The sequence below is a fragment of the Cyprinodon variegatus genome, unplaced genomic scaffold (assembly GCF_000732505.1).
Source record: "Cyprinodon variegatus isolate N-32 unplaced genomic scaffold, C_variegatus-1.0 Scaffold321, whole genome shotgun sequence".
NCBI classification, from domain to species: domain Eukaryota; kingdom Metazoa; phylum Chordata; class Actinopteri; order Cyprinodontiformes; family Cyprinodontidae; genus Cyprinodon; species Cyprinodon variegatus.
The window spans coordinates 595,590-612,857 of record NW_015150774.1 but is presented as its reverse complement, the minus strand read 5'-3'; the positions used below and the strand labels follow the sequence as shown (position 1 = coordinate 612,857).

At 37.4% G+C, this 17,268-nt stretch overlaps 1 protein-coding gene across 4 annotated transcripts in view; it reads right to left on the bottom strand.

Annotated features, from left to right (window-relative positions):
• LOC107091035 (histone deacetylase 4-like) overlaps nucleotides 1-17,268 on the bottom strand; it is a 156,349-nt gene that overhangs the window by 50,029 nt on the left and 89,052 nt on the right. For 3 of the 4 annotated variants that reach the window (XM_015384740.1, XM_015384741.1, XM_015384743.1), the window contains 4 exons: nucleotides 14,657-14,777; nucleotides 11,294-11,323; nucleotides 10,938-11,056; nucleotides 321-449 (listed from right to left, as the gene is read on the bottom strand). In XM_015384740.1, coding sequence (XP_015240226.1) covers nucleotides 321-449; nucleotides 10,938-11,056; nucleotides 11,294-11,323; nucleotides 14,657-14,777 — 399 coding nt within the window. The remainder of the gene's footprint in view (nucleotides 1-320; nucleotides 450-10,937; nucleotides 11,057-11,293; nucleotides 11,324-14,656; nucleotides 14,778-17,268) is intronic. The other variant, XM_015384744.1, reaches the window with a different exon arrangement.

The window sequence follows — 17,268 nt, the reverse complement described above, 5'->3', positions numbered from 1 at the left end:
ATGCAGAGAGTTAATTTAATTGCTCTGTACTTGTCACTAGAAAACATATATTTTTTCAATATTTATGGAATTATCATTTTTACATATCAGATATCTTTATTGCCCCCGTAAACAGAAGGAAAACTTCTTTTGGGCATTTTTTTTTTTCTGGGAACGGTCTGAGACGCTCATTTTTACTTCTGTCTTACGTTCCCAATATACTTCCTGTTTTCTTTTGCATGTATGGCACTTTGAACTGTCCTCCTACTGATATCTGCTATACAGATAAACTTGCCTCATTTTCTACTCTTAAGTTCATTTAACTGAGAAAGTGATCTCACCAGCGATGTCGAGGGATCTCTTCTTGGCACTAGTGATTTGTCCATCTTTCCTGCGGAGCAGAGGGCTGCTTCGGCGCTCCGTCACTTTCTGCTTTAACCACGAACGACGCTTCAGGTTGGGCTCGGATGCTGATGGAGTTAAGATAAAAAAAAAATGTTTTTTAAAGTAGGTCAGAAACATAGTAGAAAATAAAAATTATTTCATTCTTTAATTAAAATTAAAGACTGAAACACCAATGGTGATAATAAAATAAATCACAAAATAAATCATAAATCACAAAATAAATCAGAAATAAATCATTTTTAATATTAGGATATTATAAAAAATCAAACAACAAATGCCAATTTATCAATCCATTTATCAAACAAAGGTAAGGAAAAGCCAAAGCCACCCGTTTCCTGGTATGATCTGTTCTGCAGGCTAACATTTAGGATCAGCTGCAGTCTGCCTGACTTCACACTTGGTTGCAGAAGTCTGACCTCCTCTTCTATGCAATGTTCAGATTTCTGAAGTTTGCTAATGTTTGTTTATGCAGAGATGACTGACAATGACTGACTTTTTCATTCATTCTGTCTATTTATGCAACTGTAGTAGATATATTGTATCTACTTGTAAATAATTTAAGCCTAGTCTCTGCTGTCAAACAAATGACTTTACATTTGAAACTAGAACACTCTGGTAACCTTAGAAGCTCTAGCTTGACTTTATACCTGCATCAGTCTGGTGGCTGTAAATCAAACCCAAATCATCACCATGCTTGAGAGCAGCTTCAGGTGATACATTTGGTTTTGAGAAGTTCTTTATGTCAAAAAATAATAAAGTCGGCTTCTCTGCTTCATCCAGTTTAAACTTAATGAACTTAAGTTGCAATATAACTTTAATGGTCAAATAAGCCAGACACACTTATTCAGTCTTGCTCTAATTGTCCTGAATGTCATTCACTTCATTATTTTAACTAATCCATTTTTTTTATCAGTTCTATACCCAGGACAAATCTAACTGGAATAAACTCTACAGACATCCTTTCTGAAGATTTGTAGATTTTATTTTCCATTTGTAAATAATTTTCATTTTTCACAATAGGGGAGACTAAATACCTTTGAAATGTTTCCCTAATAGTATATTCCGTCTCTGTGTTATCCTAAAAAAACAACTACAACAACAATAATTTCCTTGACCAGCACATTTTACAGAAAAATAAAAAATGCTTTTAACTCATTTGTTTATAACTCTTCCATCTTTACAATGCTACTGCAATATAACCTGGTGTAATCACACTGCAATGACTTTTACTATTTATCTGTTTAACAAACCAGAAACTGCCAACACTTTACTTTATAATAAGATACTTTATAATAAGATACATAAGATACTGTATATATAAGTCACATTCAATCTCTCAATTTTTTGCCATCTACAGTACTGTATATATCTGTATATACTTCATTCACCTTTTCCTTTGTTGTGCACTTCCTGTTTGTTTATAAGAGTCGATGTCAAAATTTAATTTGTGAGATCGATAAAGTTCTATTCAATCATTCAAAGTGCATTTCAACTTCTACTTTAATTCTACTGCCCAAACTAATATGAAACACAGAAGCACATTTTAGTCAGAAATATTTAGATATCTAGATATGTAAAACTCTAAAATAGAAGTGAGGGAATTATTTTTTACCTCGACTCTAAATGTGATATCCACAGTCATGTGAAAAATAAGATATATTAATAAATATTTAGTATTTTCTCCAGAAATACTGTAACTTTATAGATGAAATGTTCCTAAACAGAATAATAATTCTGGTTTCACTTATTGAACAGAATTTATACAAAGAAGTGTTTTAAAACTTAAACAAAATTATTGCTTCCATTTCCATGTCACTAGCTTCAGATATAAGAACTTCAGAGAAGGGATCATCTTAGCCATTGATCAGTGTCTTATGTCAGGCTGAGGAAGATTTGTTCCATTGTTGCAGGTCAACCCACAACATTTCAGCTTTTTTTAAGCTTTATTTAACCTAAAGGTCCCATTGTGATTTAGAAACTCTTTTACAAGAAAGCTGCCAAATCACAACATCCTTAATAAACATCAAGTTACATTTCCATGATAAAAGTAGTATAAAATGTAAAAACAATGAGAATCTTAAGGAAAACAAGTGCATGTCTCCATCATATTTGCAATACCTTTCAATGAATTAATGGCATGAGGGTTTCTAAATTTAGATTATTGTAGATTATTCCATCCCCAAAGTACTGAATAAAAAAATCAGTTTTTCCCCAAGTCAGTGTCACATGTAAAAGAATCCACTTTGAGGAGTGTAGTGAAAATGTACCAGAGCAAACAGAGAGGAGGTCACAGAGGTACAGCTGAAGTTCACCAAGTATACCTTTATAGATAAGAGTCAAAATTGTAAAGATCCAAGCCTAAACTCCATTCATCCACTTTCATTTCACTTGTATTTACTTGGATTTCTCTAACATTTGACTGTGGTGTAAAATATCCAGACAGTAAAAAAAGGAGTGTGAGTTTTCCCCCCATACAGTTGCACCAATATCTACATGTCACACTGTAAAACGCCATTTTTCACCTTTACACTGATTCTAAAAATATTGTATGTGTTGCAAGTAAGACTATGAGTCTCAATAAGAGCTGTAAAGAGTGAAGCACCTCTAACATGGCCTGCTTCTCAACTTCATTGTACAGTAAATTGCAAGGTTGCACAAGCAGGATTTTGTTTGTTAGCATCTATTGGTGCTAATGAGCTTGTCCATATAGGCCAATGAGTATGTGCCAGCCAAGAGATTCAGAAGCAGTGGTTCCCCGTCTACATGTGACAGTGGGAGGCACAGCAACAATAGAGGAAGCAGCCAACTGGCAGCATCCTTGACCCTGTGCTTAATGACGCCACCTTCATGCTTTGCTAATGAACACTGGTAGTTTTCAGACACTTCCAATTACATTGAAAACTTCAGTTTTTTTTACAAATAAGAAACAGGCAAGCTGAGGTCATGATTTGTTGGTCTAAACCTGCTAAAGTGCAATCTTGTTGGAGATCCCAAGCAGCAGGCACGAGACGCACACAGAGGGCAAAAGAGGTAAGCCCGGGGCAAAGTCTGGGAGTTGTGTCATGGACAGGGCAAGGCCTTTTTGGGACAAACTCTGCTTTGGTGTCTCTCCGCCAGACAATGCCAGCCACTAGCAGTTTCATCCCCTCCTCCACGGGTTGCCCTCACTCAGTTAAAGCTGGAGGGTTGACCCGGAGCTGACCCAATGCTCGTCCCATGACCTCGTACAGTATCAAGCAAACTGCTACGTTCATTAGCCTCAGTGCAGGAGGTGGGGCATTTTGGTACAACCAAGTGGAAGCAATTTATTCTTTGTATACAGTAGTGATTTATTCAGGAATACAAGATTTATTCTGGGTCATTACAATCGAAGAGAAGCACCAAAGTTTTTTCTGTGCTTCAAAGAAGTGCAAAGCTCTCATTATACCTTCTCATCCAAGGGGATGAGAAAAACTATTGTGAAGCTATCACGTCCAAATGCCTTTTCAAATACACAGTTAGTTTAGAGGGGAACAATGCAGCTCAACTTGTGAAACTCAATTACTGCTTTGAAAAAAGTTTTGCCCTGATAAGTAGAGTGCACTTCTCAGCTGTCTTTGTTAACAGGGATGAGGGCAGTTAGGGTAAAATGCTATGCATTAGTAGCAATGGGCCCAGCTGTGGGACACCATGAGAAGTTAACCGCAAGAAAAGCATCTTAGTCCGTTTTAAGCTACTGAAGAAGAAATTTAGTTGAATATTGACACAGACGTAAAATCTTACCATTGATTAGGAGAATAAATCAAGATCTCTTATTACTTAATTCTAATTAAATAAAATGTATACAATTAAAAAACAATATACAGTCTGAAACAGGCACAGCATACATCCAGCTGTTTTATAACCCAGATGTCCCCAATTATTTGATCACATTATTTATTACAGATGTTTTCTGAAGTAAATCTCATGACTGTACTGGATATATTTTGGATGCTTTCTCTGAGGTTTTAAATATCACATAAAAAAAACACACATCTGCTCCTGATCAGTCCCCTTAAATTAAATTAATAAACTTTGGATAAAAAGTATAAATATGTCAGCGTTTATTTAGGCCAACATTAAGAATCACAGTGTGATAAAAACAGTACTCAGAGTTTAAAAACCTCTTGAACCAACTTTAGGCTTGGATGCAACCATCTTCTGATACCTTTTTAAGGGCAACATAGTTGCTTAGACAAAAAGCTATAGAAATGTGGCCCATCAGTTCCCCCAATGTTATTAATTATTCTGATAAGCAATTGGTCAGCGTAATGACGCTTAAGTTGGTATTACATTTGGGATTCCCATTTGATGATCTGTAGTTCAAACAAAAAAATGCAGAAAATCTGAGCTGAATTGTTCTACACCAGTATTGCTTATGTCTAGAGCAACTATCTTTAGAATAATCCAATCTAGCAGTGTCTGAATTCCCTCATTATTCATGTTATTCACCTCCCAAGATGCCATTTATTTGACTGAAGTGTTTTGAAGAAGGAAAGGATTTAAAAGTCGTTGGACAGCAGCAGGTAGCAGCAAGAAGGTCCTGGGTTCGTTTCCTGGCCCGGGGTCTTTCTGCATGGAGTTTGAGCATCCGTGGGTTCTCTCTGGGTACTGTGGCTACCTCCACAGTCCAAAAACATGACTGTTAGGTTAATTGGGTTCTCTAAATTCTCCTTAGGTGTGTGTGTGAATGGTTGTTTGTCTCTGTGTTGCCCTGCGATGGACTGACGACCTGTCCAGGGTGTACCCTGCCTCTTGCCCATTGACAGCAGGAGACCAGCACTCCTCACCACCCCACTTGGGATTAAGCGTGTAAAGAAAATGGATGGATGGATAGCCGGCTTTAAGGTGCCCCTTTTTTAGCAATTAATGAAAGGCATGATACATTTTTTTTTTGTTGCTATTTTCTAACAAAAAACCAAGAAGCCTTATTTATATTTTTTGGTTATACAAACACCTTATAATTAAAGTAATGTAAAGCCATAAAGCACAGCAAGGTAAAAACTGGCCAACATATTCTGGATGCAGAAGAAGGGTGTTGTTCTTTTGCTGTCATGCAAGAATTGTGTCTGTCCAACTTTACATTTAGAAAGCTAATCCAGGCCTGAAATGTTTATTTTTTCTAAGCGATTTCCAATAGTTTAAGACCTGAATTATGTGACCTTGGGTGAACTCACTAAAAAGTTTATCCAGGAAAGATATGCAACAGCTAAATGCTTACCCTTTGTGAATAATCTTTATCACAGCTGAAGGAGTGGCTTCAAATAGTTTTGGAATGGCCTTATAAACATTTCCAGATTGATGGGCGGCAACAACTGCTTCACGAATACCACTGAAATCCTTATAGCTTTTTATTGACACACACTCGAATGCTACAGATCTGCAAATTGCCAAAAGGTTTGCTTTCATTTAGTTGGCTGCATTCGCAGATCAGCTATCAGCTGATCGGGAACAACCACATAGCAACATCTGGTTGTGATTGAATGTCTTTTTAAGAGAAGCCTTAGTTTTTGTTTTGTCTTAAGGGATCTTTTTTGTGCATTATATAAGACTTATTCTACTTCTAATTATTATTATGGTTAGAATTTGAGTTATTTGTTGAGCAAAGAAAGAGGAAACAAACAGAATAGAGGTTGAGGAGAGGATGATAGAAGGAGAGTGAAGGAGACAGACATGGCGGTGTGTGAAGGGCAGCGGTCACCGTGGGGTGTTCACCTCAGGACAGAGTGACTTTGAAGGGTGTTAATGCCGACTGGGCAGAAGCACGACAGTTTGCACACGTGCAAACATGCTTGCTGCAGAGAGCCCAGACTGGTTTTACTGCTGATGCTGGCATTTCTCTGCAGAAAACCCCCCCTCGCCCTCTTCCCTCCACCTCTTCACCTCCTTTCATGCCCTCTTTTCTCTCACTTCCTCTAAATTCCCACTTCTCTCTTTTATTTTGGAATTAGTTCCTCTCCCCTTCATTGTTGAGCCTTTATGGGCATATTGTGAGCAACCGTTGGCGAGGGCGACCGTAGCGCTTCATTACAGCAAAGGTCACCGTCCTACTTTGCAACATTTATGACCCATAATAAGCAGAATTTTTAAACTTTATGTCCTCTTCCTCTGTGGTCCTGATGGTTGAAGGGGCACAAAAAGATAAAGTAGCCTAGAAAGCTCTCTGAGCAGAATTCAATTTACATTTTTTTTTTTTTTATCAAATAATCAAAAATGATGAAAACTTTCCGGATGTTATTCTTACACTTCAATAAAGCCATTAGGAGGATATGACTTTTAGATTAAATGTCCGTTTAAGAGCTTCTGAATGTTTCAACAGGGAGTTGATGATGAAACTAGTTTTGATAGAAACATATTGATCAGCTGCACGTCTGTTTGACGGGAGGGAGACCCGAGCTCCTATGAGTCGTGCTGGGGAAAGTCGTGTTTCTCTGCCAATAAATGGGAGGCAGATTTACTGTATGGAAATCAATAAGCTCATTTACTCCAACTCATCAGCAGGCTTCCGAGAAACATCATACATGCAAGATACATTAGATAAGTGGATCAGAGGCACAGAGGCAGGAAGAAGAGTGGATGAGTTTATCTTATATGGACATTTTGTTCAAAGCATGAAAGAAAAAGGGTTTTAAATTAAAAAGCTTACTGTAAAAAACAAGTCTTATGAATTAATATAGGGGAAAGTAATTATCTGTAACATTAGCTGACTGATTACGGCTCGTGAGCCAACCCTCCGGAAACATCTTTACCAGTTTTGCATATTTAGACACAGAAATTTTTCGCCCGACCTTCTTTGCAGTATATCCTAAGCTGCAGTGAGCGCATCTGAGAACACATTTTTAAGTCCTGCTACAGATTTTCAATTGGATACAAATCTGCACTTTGGCTAAATAGCTAACAGATGAAGCGGTTTTAAACTAAAGTACTCAGATGTTTCTGCGGTTGTATGTTTGTGGTCCAGTCGCAAGTTTTTTAAAGCTTCTAGCAGGTCTTCTTACTGTGTCAACTTGTATTTGGCTCCATCCATCTTTACTTCAAACATGATGGCCTGTTGTGTTGAGGGTGATGAGCTATTTTATTTTTTTTTATGCCAAACTGTGTTTCACATGTAGGGTAAAAATCCACAATATGGTATTTGGCTAATTGTAAACATTTAAGTTAAAGAAATTTCCTAAGAATTTTGTCTCTTCACATTATTATTATTATTTTTTTGCAATCTCAAGTATATAGATTTTTTAACCTGAGATGTGGATCTCTGCAGTTTCTATGGAGGCACCACATGGTTCTTAACTTCTCACTGATCATGTCTTTGTAGGTAGGTTGGCAGCTCTGCCATCTACTTTTGATTTTACAAATGTACTCTATCCCACCCCATCAAACAGGTGGACTAATTAGATGATTACTAATGAGAACGGGGTTTTATTGTGGGGGTACCTGGGTGAAGGGATGTTAGTACAAATGTATGCTACACTTGTCAGCTTTACAGATCAATTATTAAACACTTTTCCCCCCTTCTTAAAATTATATGAACTGTTAAGGTGAAACAAATAGTTCAAGCAATTTGCATTGAATTAGAGGCTAACTGTGTATATCTTTTCATCACAGTTGCTTTTGTACAGTTTATACTGAATAATTGATAAATAGCATGTTAATTCATATCAGATAAAAAAAAAACCCCAAAAATTATGGTTTACAATCTTAATCACATAAAATCTGATCATAACTTGGTGTTTTTTTCATCTGCACTGTGTAGAAAGAGGCTGTTTGGAGTCTGGCAAGTTGGATTTCACTGCATTTGTTTAAAAGCACAAAAACATACTGAGGCAGTGTAAACTGAACTGCAAACCCTGTTCTTTTTCCTCAAGCACAGCCACCAATGTTAAACTGTACACATGTGCATGGATTAGAGTTCAACAAGTTACTGCTACCTATAGGCACGGCGACAGCGCCCTATGAATCGCTTTACCTATCTGGTCATTAATGATGCAAACTGATGTGTTCACTTGTTAATGTCCTGTTTCAGAACCAGTTCACCCAAACTTTGATTGAACAGGCGGATTCACATTTAAAAACATTATATTTTTATATATACAAGAGTGGCATGAAGGGTTAGATTAATAGCAGCCTTTTGTTATTGGTATTTTGCTTGTTAAGATATTTTGCCCAATAGTAGTGTCACATAGAGAGAGAGAAGGAGAAAAGGAGAAGAATGAGGAGAATGTGGATTTATAGTAACTGATTTCATAAATAGGTTATTTACAGATAAGCTTGCCATCACATTAGTTTCTAACAATATGCAGAATACATGGTTCAGTTTGTTTTAGCCAAATTCTCAAAGCTGTAAACTTCATTTTTATCACCAAATTTGATAGAGATTTTTAAGTAATCCCTCCAAATAAACCACTGTTTCTTGTTTTTCTAACTATACTGCAGTAACTGGAATCCGACAGCTCTTGGGCTTTCTGGAACTTCTCTGACAATCCGACCTGGTAATGGAGTCTCTTGCACGTCCACCCCTGGAAAGATTGGCAGTTGTCGCAATTAAACAATAAGCTCCAAATGGCCTTATAAACCTTGCCAGTTCGATAGTCAGCCACTACTACTACAGTTCAGTTTTGATTTGTTCTCCTCTTACTGTTAAGATCTGTTGCCTATGAAACGTTCAGCTTGCATAAACATGGCCACATTTGCAGATAACTAATGACATTCCAGTTTTTAAATCATTTTGCAAACACCTGCTTAAGACCATAGACATTTTTTATTAAGTACCCTCTTCATACATAAAACCCTCAAATTAAAAGCTTCATGAATATAAATGATGTGTAATGGTGCTCAAAGCTCCTAAATAAGCACTTTTTAAGCTTTAGAATGCCATACACAATTTCCAGCACCTCCTGAAAGTCTGGGTTAAGTTGGAGATGGTTAGTATTTTTCATGCTAGAGATACCAACGGATTAGGAGTTAACAAGCCATGGGACAAGGGGGAGTGGCGGCCTAGTGGTTAGGGCACAGAGCTTTGAATCCTGAGGTTCTGAGTTCGAGCCCCACTCCCAAAGACTGCCACTCTGGCTCCCTGATCAAAGACCCTTAACCCCAAACCACTCACCGGGTGCTGCACAATAGCAGCCCACTGCTCCCAAAGGGGATGGGTTAAATGAAGAGAGTTAATTTCTCCATTGCGAGATCAATAAAGTTAAATTTGTATTTCTATCTTTTCAAATTTGTATAAATTCTGGATTGCTAAGGTTTAAATCCAGCGCAAAGATTAAACAGTAATAGCAAAATATAAAGTAATTGCACCCACTGGTGACATAACTTGAATAACATTCAAGTCATTAATAATCTCAGTGCTCGCTTAAAAAGCGTGGTAATGTCTTTGTGTAATGTATGAGCAGCAGAAGGACAGTCAGCATGACAAGCATGCCTCTGTTAAGAAAGCCTTGCAGACTTCCTGTCACAGCATTCAAAATGGACCTCTGTGCACCAAGAGTCATTTATGACAAAGCCCCTCTGTAATAAACTGTATGCATCATCTCTCTGCACAATAGCAGTGCATTCAATGCACATTTACAGTTTGCACAGATAAAAGGCCAACTATGAGGGGAAGAAACGTCATGCATGACGCGAGGAGAGCAAAAGTGTGTCGAATTCTGTCACCAACTTCCTCTTCACCGTGATTCATATCTCTGTAGGCCAGCGTAATACCAACAGAGTGTTATTTACACAGTAGTCCTCAACAGCTGGCTGTAAACTGACACTAATCAGAAGCACATTTCTTCCAACAAATGTTTTTAGTATTTTCCATGTATCAAACTTCCTTACTTGTCCAGGAAGAATGATTCCATGTGCTTTAAGAAGATTTCTTAGAGGAAAATTACTTCAAGTCAAAGGATTTCTCCCTCAGCATATGGGCCACAATTCGGAGCAGACAAGGTTTTACCTCCAGTGGTGAAACCAGACAGCTGTGGAGCTGAAGCAGCTGCTGATGCTACCAGAGTTACTGCAGCTTGGCTGGTCTCAACAAGATCAGATAATTGATGAGTCCAAAAAGCAAAAGTTCTTTCTTTTTTTTTTTTTTTGGGTAGTTATAATTAATTTTGTTTAGCAGAGGAATGTGAAGAAGCATTACTCAATAACACCTAAAATAGTTTTCAACTCTTAAAGGAGGCTGCAAGACTAACCTGGGGGGGGAGAAGCTGCAGTACAACGACAACAACACCAAACATTCATCCACAGCTACAGTGATTGCTTTGAAGAAAATATTACCTTAAATGGTTTTATTACAAAAATATACACAGCTTGTAAGGCTGTTCTTCTACAATACTACGTAAGCAATGTTGAAGTTTCCCTTAACCTCCATTTACATCAAAATAAATGAAAGCTTTCATAAAATTCATTTTTGATATCTCTGGTTAAAAATATTTGAGATGGTTCCATTAATCCTCCTGCAGCTTCCTCGTGTTTTATTTAACTTTCTTGTATGAATGCTTAGGAAAAAAAACACAAAAATGAATCAAAGCTTTTGTTTTTTTTACCTGTTTTCCTCAAAGGAAAGTCGTCCTTTGAGTCGAACGCTCCCAGCACTGGATGGGTGTACGCTGACAGTGTTGTTTGGGGGGGTGAGCTCTGATCCAAAGAGCTATGCTGAGTTTTCCTACAAAAAATAAAAAAATAATCTATTTTTTAAATGATCTACGGTACATTATACAAAATATAACTATTTTTTTTAGTACTATTACACTCATGCACACACACCTACATACAAAAGACAACTTCTATCTCCCCTTTTTTTTAGGCCAGGAAGTATAAAGACATGGGAGACTGTGAGCAGCTAGGGTGAGAAGGTGAAAATAAAAAGAGACTATGAAGAAAGAAAGAGGGACTGATTCACCTTAAATGAAGCTTCAATTTCCTGACTCGGCTGTATGACAGAGGTGCAGGATGGGAGGAGAAATGAAGAGAGGATACACCAGAAAGTGAGGAGAATCCCAACAGGGTGAAAAAAAACAGACAACTTCATGGAGCTAATGAGAAAGAACTGTTTATTGATATTTGACTTGAAATCTTTGACTAAATCATCTTTGACTAATATCTTCTTTTACGGGCAAAAATGACACCAGGGCCTTTTTTTCCTGACTGCCCACTTCCAACGTTCACCCCAGACAGATCCAGCTGTCAATTATCGCCAACTGGCATGCAGAAAAAGGCAAGACATTTCAGCATTTACACTGTTGTTGAAAATCAAAGATTAACGAAGACGTTGGCAATTTGATGTGCACACAAAAGCACGCTGCTGACAGGCGCCTACACATCGGGGGTTCAGAACACCACACTGGTTACTGTGTTTCTGAAGCATGAAGATAAGAGATTTTTATCTTGGTCTTCGTTAGATTTTATGTTTGATAGTTCTCCTAATGTAGTTTTTTTTCCCTTGCTCAAAAAAACAAATGATGACTCACAGACTGAACTATATTAATTGTCTGAATTTTGAGCACTTAGGAGTTTCAGGTAAATAACCTTAGCCACAAAATTGTTCTTTCTGTTCTAGTTTTTAAAGCTAAAACACTTTAGGCTGAAACAACCAGATAAAAAATATATATATATAGTTGCGCAAGATAAAATTTGAGCAAATTTTACATTGCTTAAATAAATGTAAATACATTTCAATATAACTGAAATACCCTTTATTATTTAGTAACTCTGCAATATGAACATATAGAAAGATACAAGACTACAAAATACTAAAAAAGAAACAAACAATAATGATTCCAACCTTCATGTTATTAAGAAATAGTGCCAAACTATCTCTGTACAAAACAGAATAGTGTCAGAATAGTGGGATTTTGAAAATAAAACACCATCCACTGTAAAATATTGGTGGCACTATTATTGCATGGAGAAGATTTTCTCTACTACGGATCAGAGAGGTTTTCAGAGTTGATGAAAATATGGATGGATCAAAGGTAAAGACTGGAGACTAAGTTCAATATCCAGGTCAAATCTTAAATTCAGAATATAAAACTTGAAATCTAAATTTAAATAGACATTATCCATCCAGTTTGGCTGAGCTTCATCTATTTAAAATCAACAGCAATGGGCAAATTTTTGAGTCTTGCAAAACTCGATAGAGAAAAACCCTCGAAAGACAATTCTAGAAGAAAGGGGATCTCTTTTGCTTCTGTAAAAAAAAAAAAAAATAATTCTGGCTGACTGTTGAACCTAAAAGTTGGGGTTGCTGCAGCACTATAAGTAATGCTGTATTCTCTTGACCAAAAGAGGATACAGCATTACGGATTCTTCCAGAATTGCATCGTCACTCATTCTCACCTTTGCTTTTTGCAAAGGATGTGGCTCGGTTTGGGTCCAAATCTGAGGTAGCTGGTTGAAAAAAGTTAGCACTCAATTGTCTGATGCTATGTTTCTTGTTTCTACTCGATCCGTCCCGGAAGCACAATCCATACCATCAGCTCATATTGCGCTTCCAGATATACATCCAAGTCACTTTAATTTAGTAAAAAAAGACCTAAATTACATTAAATTAAATAGTAAGCGTACTAAACTATAGTGTGTTAAAGGTTAATAATATATTTCATAAGAAAACAATTTAAAATCCTTTCTGTTTTATCAATAGTCTCTGCCGATCTGCACCGGAAATAGGATCCTACGCTACTTCCGGGAGCTAACTTTGTCAGTTTTGGATTTAAACATAAATCTAGTCCTTTTGAGTTTTAGGTTTTCCTTTAGGTTAACATTATGTTATATAGTTCATACTCTAAAGAAAGAAACAAATAATATGCAGATAAACATTGTTTAATCATATTTTGCGGGACTGCTCTGAGCATGTCCCATGATGACGTCAGAGAAGCAGTTTAACGGAGAAAATTTAAAAAGCATCAAAATTGTCTCAGAAATGTCATGAAACATTTTTTTAAGATGTGTATAAGCATTCTTTACTGACTAAAGGATATAAATAACTAATTTTAGTACCATATTTACAGTATTTATGGTCACCTGGATGTATATCTGGTTGTGCATGCACAAATGAGCTGATGGTACGGATTAGAGACTGACACAGGAGTGGATTTTCAATCCTGTCCCGTCCCACTCCCACAGAAAAAAAAATTGTGTCCCGTCCAGATCCCGGGCCAGAGTAGAAATCTAAATCCTGTCCCGTCCCACTCCTGGTGAAATTAGTCCCACTCCCATCCCGCTCCCATTCAGAATGACTCCCGCTCCTGCGGCACTCCCATTCTTGTTTTTTTTTTTTTTGAGCGCGGGTGAAAAACTCAGAGCGGCAGCACTGTTGGTTTTTGGGTCGTGTAGTTTTTTTTGACTCGCATTATAGTGTAGGCTTCAAGGAAAAAAACTACAAAATGGCGGCGCCAGTACTAGATTTTTTTCTTTTTATTTTATTTAATTTTTTGGCATCGATCCTAGTTTTTTTTTAGTTACTATTGGTTTGCTCCCACTCCCGTCTGCTCCCGTTAATGTTTAATCCTGTACCGTCCCAATCATGTGATCGTTACTAATACTGACTCCCATCCCATGGGAATCCCACGGGAATCCCCTGACCTGTGGGATTCCCAAAAAAATGTCAGTCTCTAGTACGGATCATGCTTCCGGGATGGATCGGGTAGTGACATTTCTTAACCAGAAAAGATGAACTGCTCCCTCTGGAACACCAGTTGTGGTGAAGAAAGGAATAAAATATAAACTCCTAATTTACCTCTCTGCTTTGACCTCTAGTCCTGAGATATTTATCACTACCAAAAACACAATCCTTTTGAATCAAGCAAATAAGGCTATCTCATTCTGTAAGGTGGCTGAACAGAACCTTAGCCGTCAGCTAAGTCGTCCGAAATCAGAGCAGAGCTGTCACACCAACATATTAAAAGAAGTTACTTCAGGTGTTTTCAGTATCTGATCGAGATCTCTCCAAGCATCTTCTGTTGGAGTTTCTGTGAGCGTGCTTGAGTGGGAGACCCAGAGCTTAACGCAAAGGATGAGCTGGAGAGTTTTAACTATGGAGACAGATGATCGATCATCTTCTACAATTTGGCTTTATATGCTTTTGTTTCTAAACTGCTTTAATTCAGCGTCAAGTTACTGTAAGAGTTTTCCCACATAGCATGCATTGTTCAAAATAACACCTACTTCTTCACAGAATTAAAAAAGAAAAAAAAAAAACAAGGTCATCCAAACAAATCAAAGGCATCCCCTGGGGATTCCTGGAGAGGTGGCCAGTCACACTTACCCATACCAGTAGCGTGGGTCACTGGGCAGACAGTGGTTTAGGTTTCGCTGAGCCAGGGTTTTCTTCTTGTTCAGGACAAACTCCTGAAGTCGCATCTTTACCTCTGTGCTGGCCACAGCACCTGGACAGAGAGTGGAAGATAAGCAAGACATAGAAAAAGCATCTGAGTAAATATATCTGACCATTACTGCAGAGCAGAAGTTAAATTGGGTTAAATAGCAGGAATACGATTCCGAAACCAACAAATTTAGCCAAGATTACCCAATGAGCAGGGGGAAATACTTTGGAAAAGCTACTGAATTATACCTCTGACTCAGTGTTTTATGCAAACTTTAAGGTTTTAATAGCTTTCATCCCCACTAAACACAGATCAGGGACTACGTTCCCATCCTGTGCTCCCCTCTTTTTCCACTCTTATTTCACAGCTTTACAAACAAATCATCCAGGAAGTGAGAGACGAGGAGGAAAAGCAGAGATACAGGAAGAGGAAATCTCAGAGAGAAGCAGAAAAAGCTCAAAAAGGGCTGCCTTTATGGGAAAATGTCAGTGGGAGTGACGAGAGGTGATGTGTCAGGCTTGAGAGAGGAAGTGGTGAATTCAGCATGTGAAAGTGACAAGGGCTAATATATGTTCTCTAAATCACGCTGCAGCTGTAAGTGCTGACATCCCAATACGTGCGCCTCCCCACTGAAGCAAATTGGCTTTTATGAGGCTGCCTTCTATGCAATTTAGTGCAGTACTTAACAAAGCTTCTCCTGTTTACAACCCAAAGCTCTTTCCATAGACGTCAAACAGTATGTTCCCTTTGCCCAGAGCAGAGTAGAGACTTTACTGGCAAAATCTATTAACTGCAGTCTACTCAAAATATTAAATAACACATCTCTCCTACTGGAAATCACGGCAGCACCAAAGACTATCATTTAGACATCAACTTCTGATCACTTTTGCATGTAAATCCAAATACAGCATGCACACTCTGCAGCCATGTCTTGTACAAATAAGAATTATTTTGGTTTTATTGATTTGGCACAATTGACTGAGCAAACCTTGAAATATTAAGAAATCCATTCCCAGGATACAGTTTGTAACATGAAAGAACTGCTGACTAAAATAACTTAAATGATATGCAAAAATAATACAAATTTGAATTTAATTTATTAATTGATTTATTTGACAAGGAACATTAATTAGCAACGCTGTAATTGACCCAGCAAAGCCAAAACACCATTTATCATCTGCTGCCTCTGGACCGATCTTAGAATGATATAAAAAATATAAAATAATACAAAAAGAAGATTACTATGCTACAATATGAATATGAAAAGCAATAAAATAAATAAAACTCTTTGAACCCCGTTGATAAATATAGTGTACAGCTTTTCCAATATTGCAGATATCCGGTTAGAAAAATAATGAACTGAAACAAACAGATCCAAACTTAATTGAAGTGAATAAAACTCAGTAAATCGTTATGCATTCAATCGAAATTCACTTAATTCACTAAACTGAACTCAAATGCACTAAAAAGAATCACAATCAATAAAAAAAACCCTGAAATTAACAGTGATGAAAAATATTTTAGGTAATGTGAGATGAATAGATGCAGGTGATGAAGCAGACTGAAGATGTTTTATCATTATCTCCCTTTTATGTCCTCTTTCTTCCATCTTTTCTCCTTTTTTTCCCCTTCAGTTGTGCTTTTCTGTTCTACTTACATTAAAGTGTCCATATAATCTCAAAAACTCCCTGCACAATTATAATAAAGCTATTTATATGCATAAATCAAGCGGGAACACTATGGCAATAGCCGTACTGCTCCACTTGTGAAAGTAAAATCTGTTGGGCTCTTTTTGGCATCAAGACAATTATTCTTATTGCCACATCGCCAGACAGGACACTGTTTAAAAAACAAAATAAAAAACGTGAGATGAATAGTACAGGTCTATTCAACATGAAATGGAAACTGCCTGAATTGAACTCAAAAGGAAAATTGTTTTAAGGGAACAATCTCTTTGATAGAAAACCTCAACATCTGACATATTTTTGATCTTCTTAAATGAAGCCTGTTCTATGGAGCTGTGAAATGAAGGACAATTGTTTATTTATTTCAGATATTTTCCTGAGTGCCATCTTCAGCAGAAGTATAGCACTGACCGCACATAATTCACCGACAAAAGACGACATGGTCTTACCAAACCTAGTGTGCTTACTAAAACATATGCACCAGTAAGTGGCTGCACTAAAAGTCTAAACACAAGATGAAGTATATTTCCATTAATGCATTATAAAAATCAAAGCAACATTAGTAGGTTTTAACACTGTAGCAGTTTGAGAGTTACAACATAATGATAAAAAAAGGTTTAACTCAAAATGCTTTTTAAAATGCGCCCTAATTTTGAACAATAACACTGAGGACATGCTTGCCTCTTCAGTGTCTAGCTCCTGTAGGTTTTTCCCTGGCTGTGTCGTTCTGATCCTCCCTGTGGTGAATGTGTGAGGTCAGACTGCTCTGACTACTGTGCCGTAGATACAGGTGCTGTGACAGAGGGGGCTGAAGGAGCCAAGCTGTCTGACACATGTTGTGATCACATAGTATTTCAGCCCACATATTA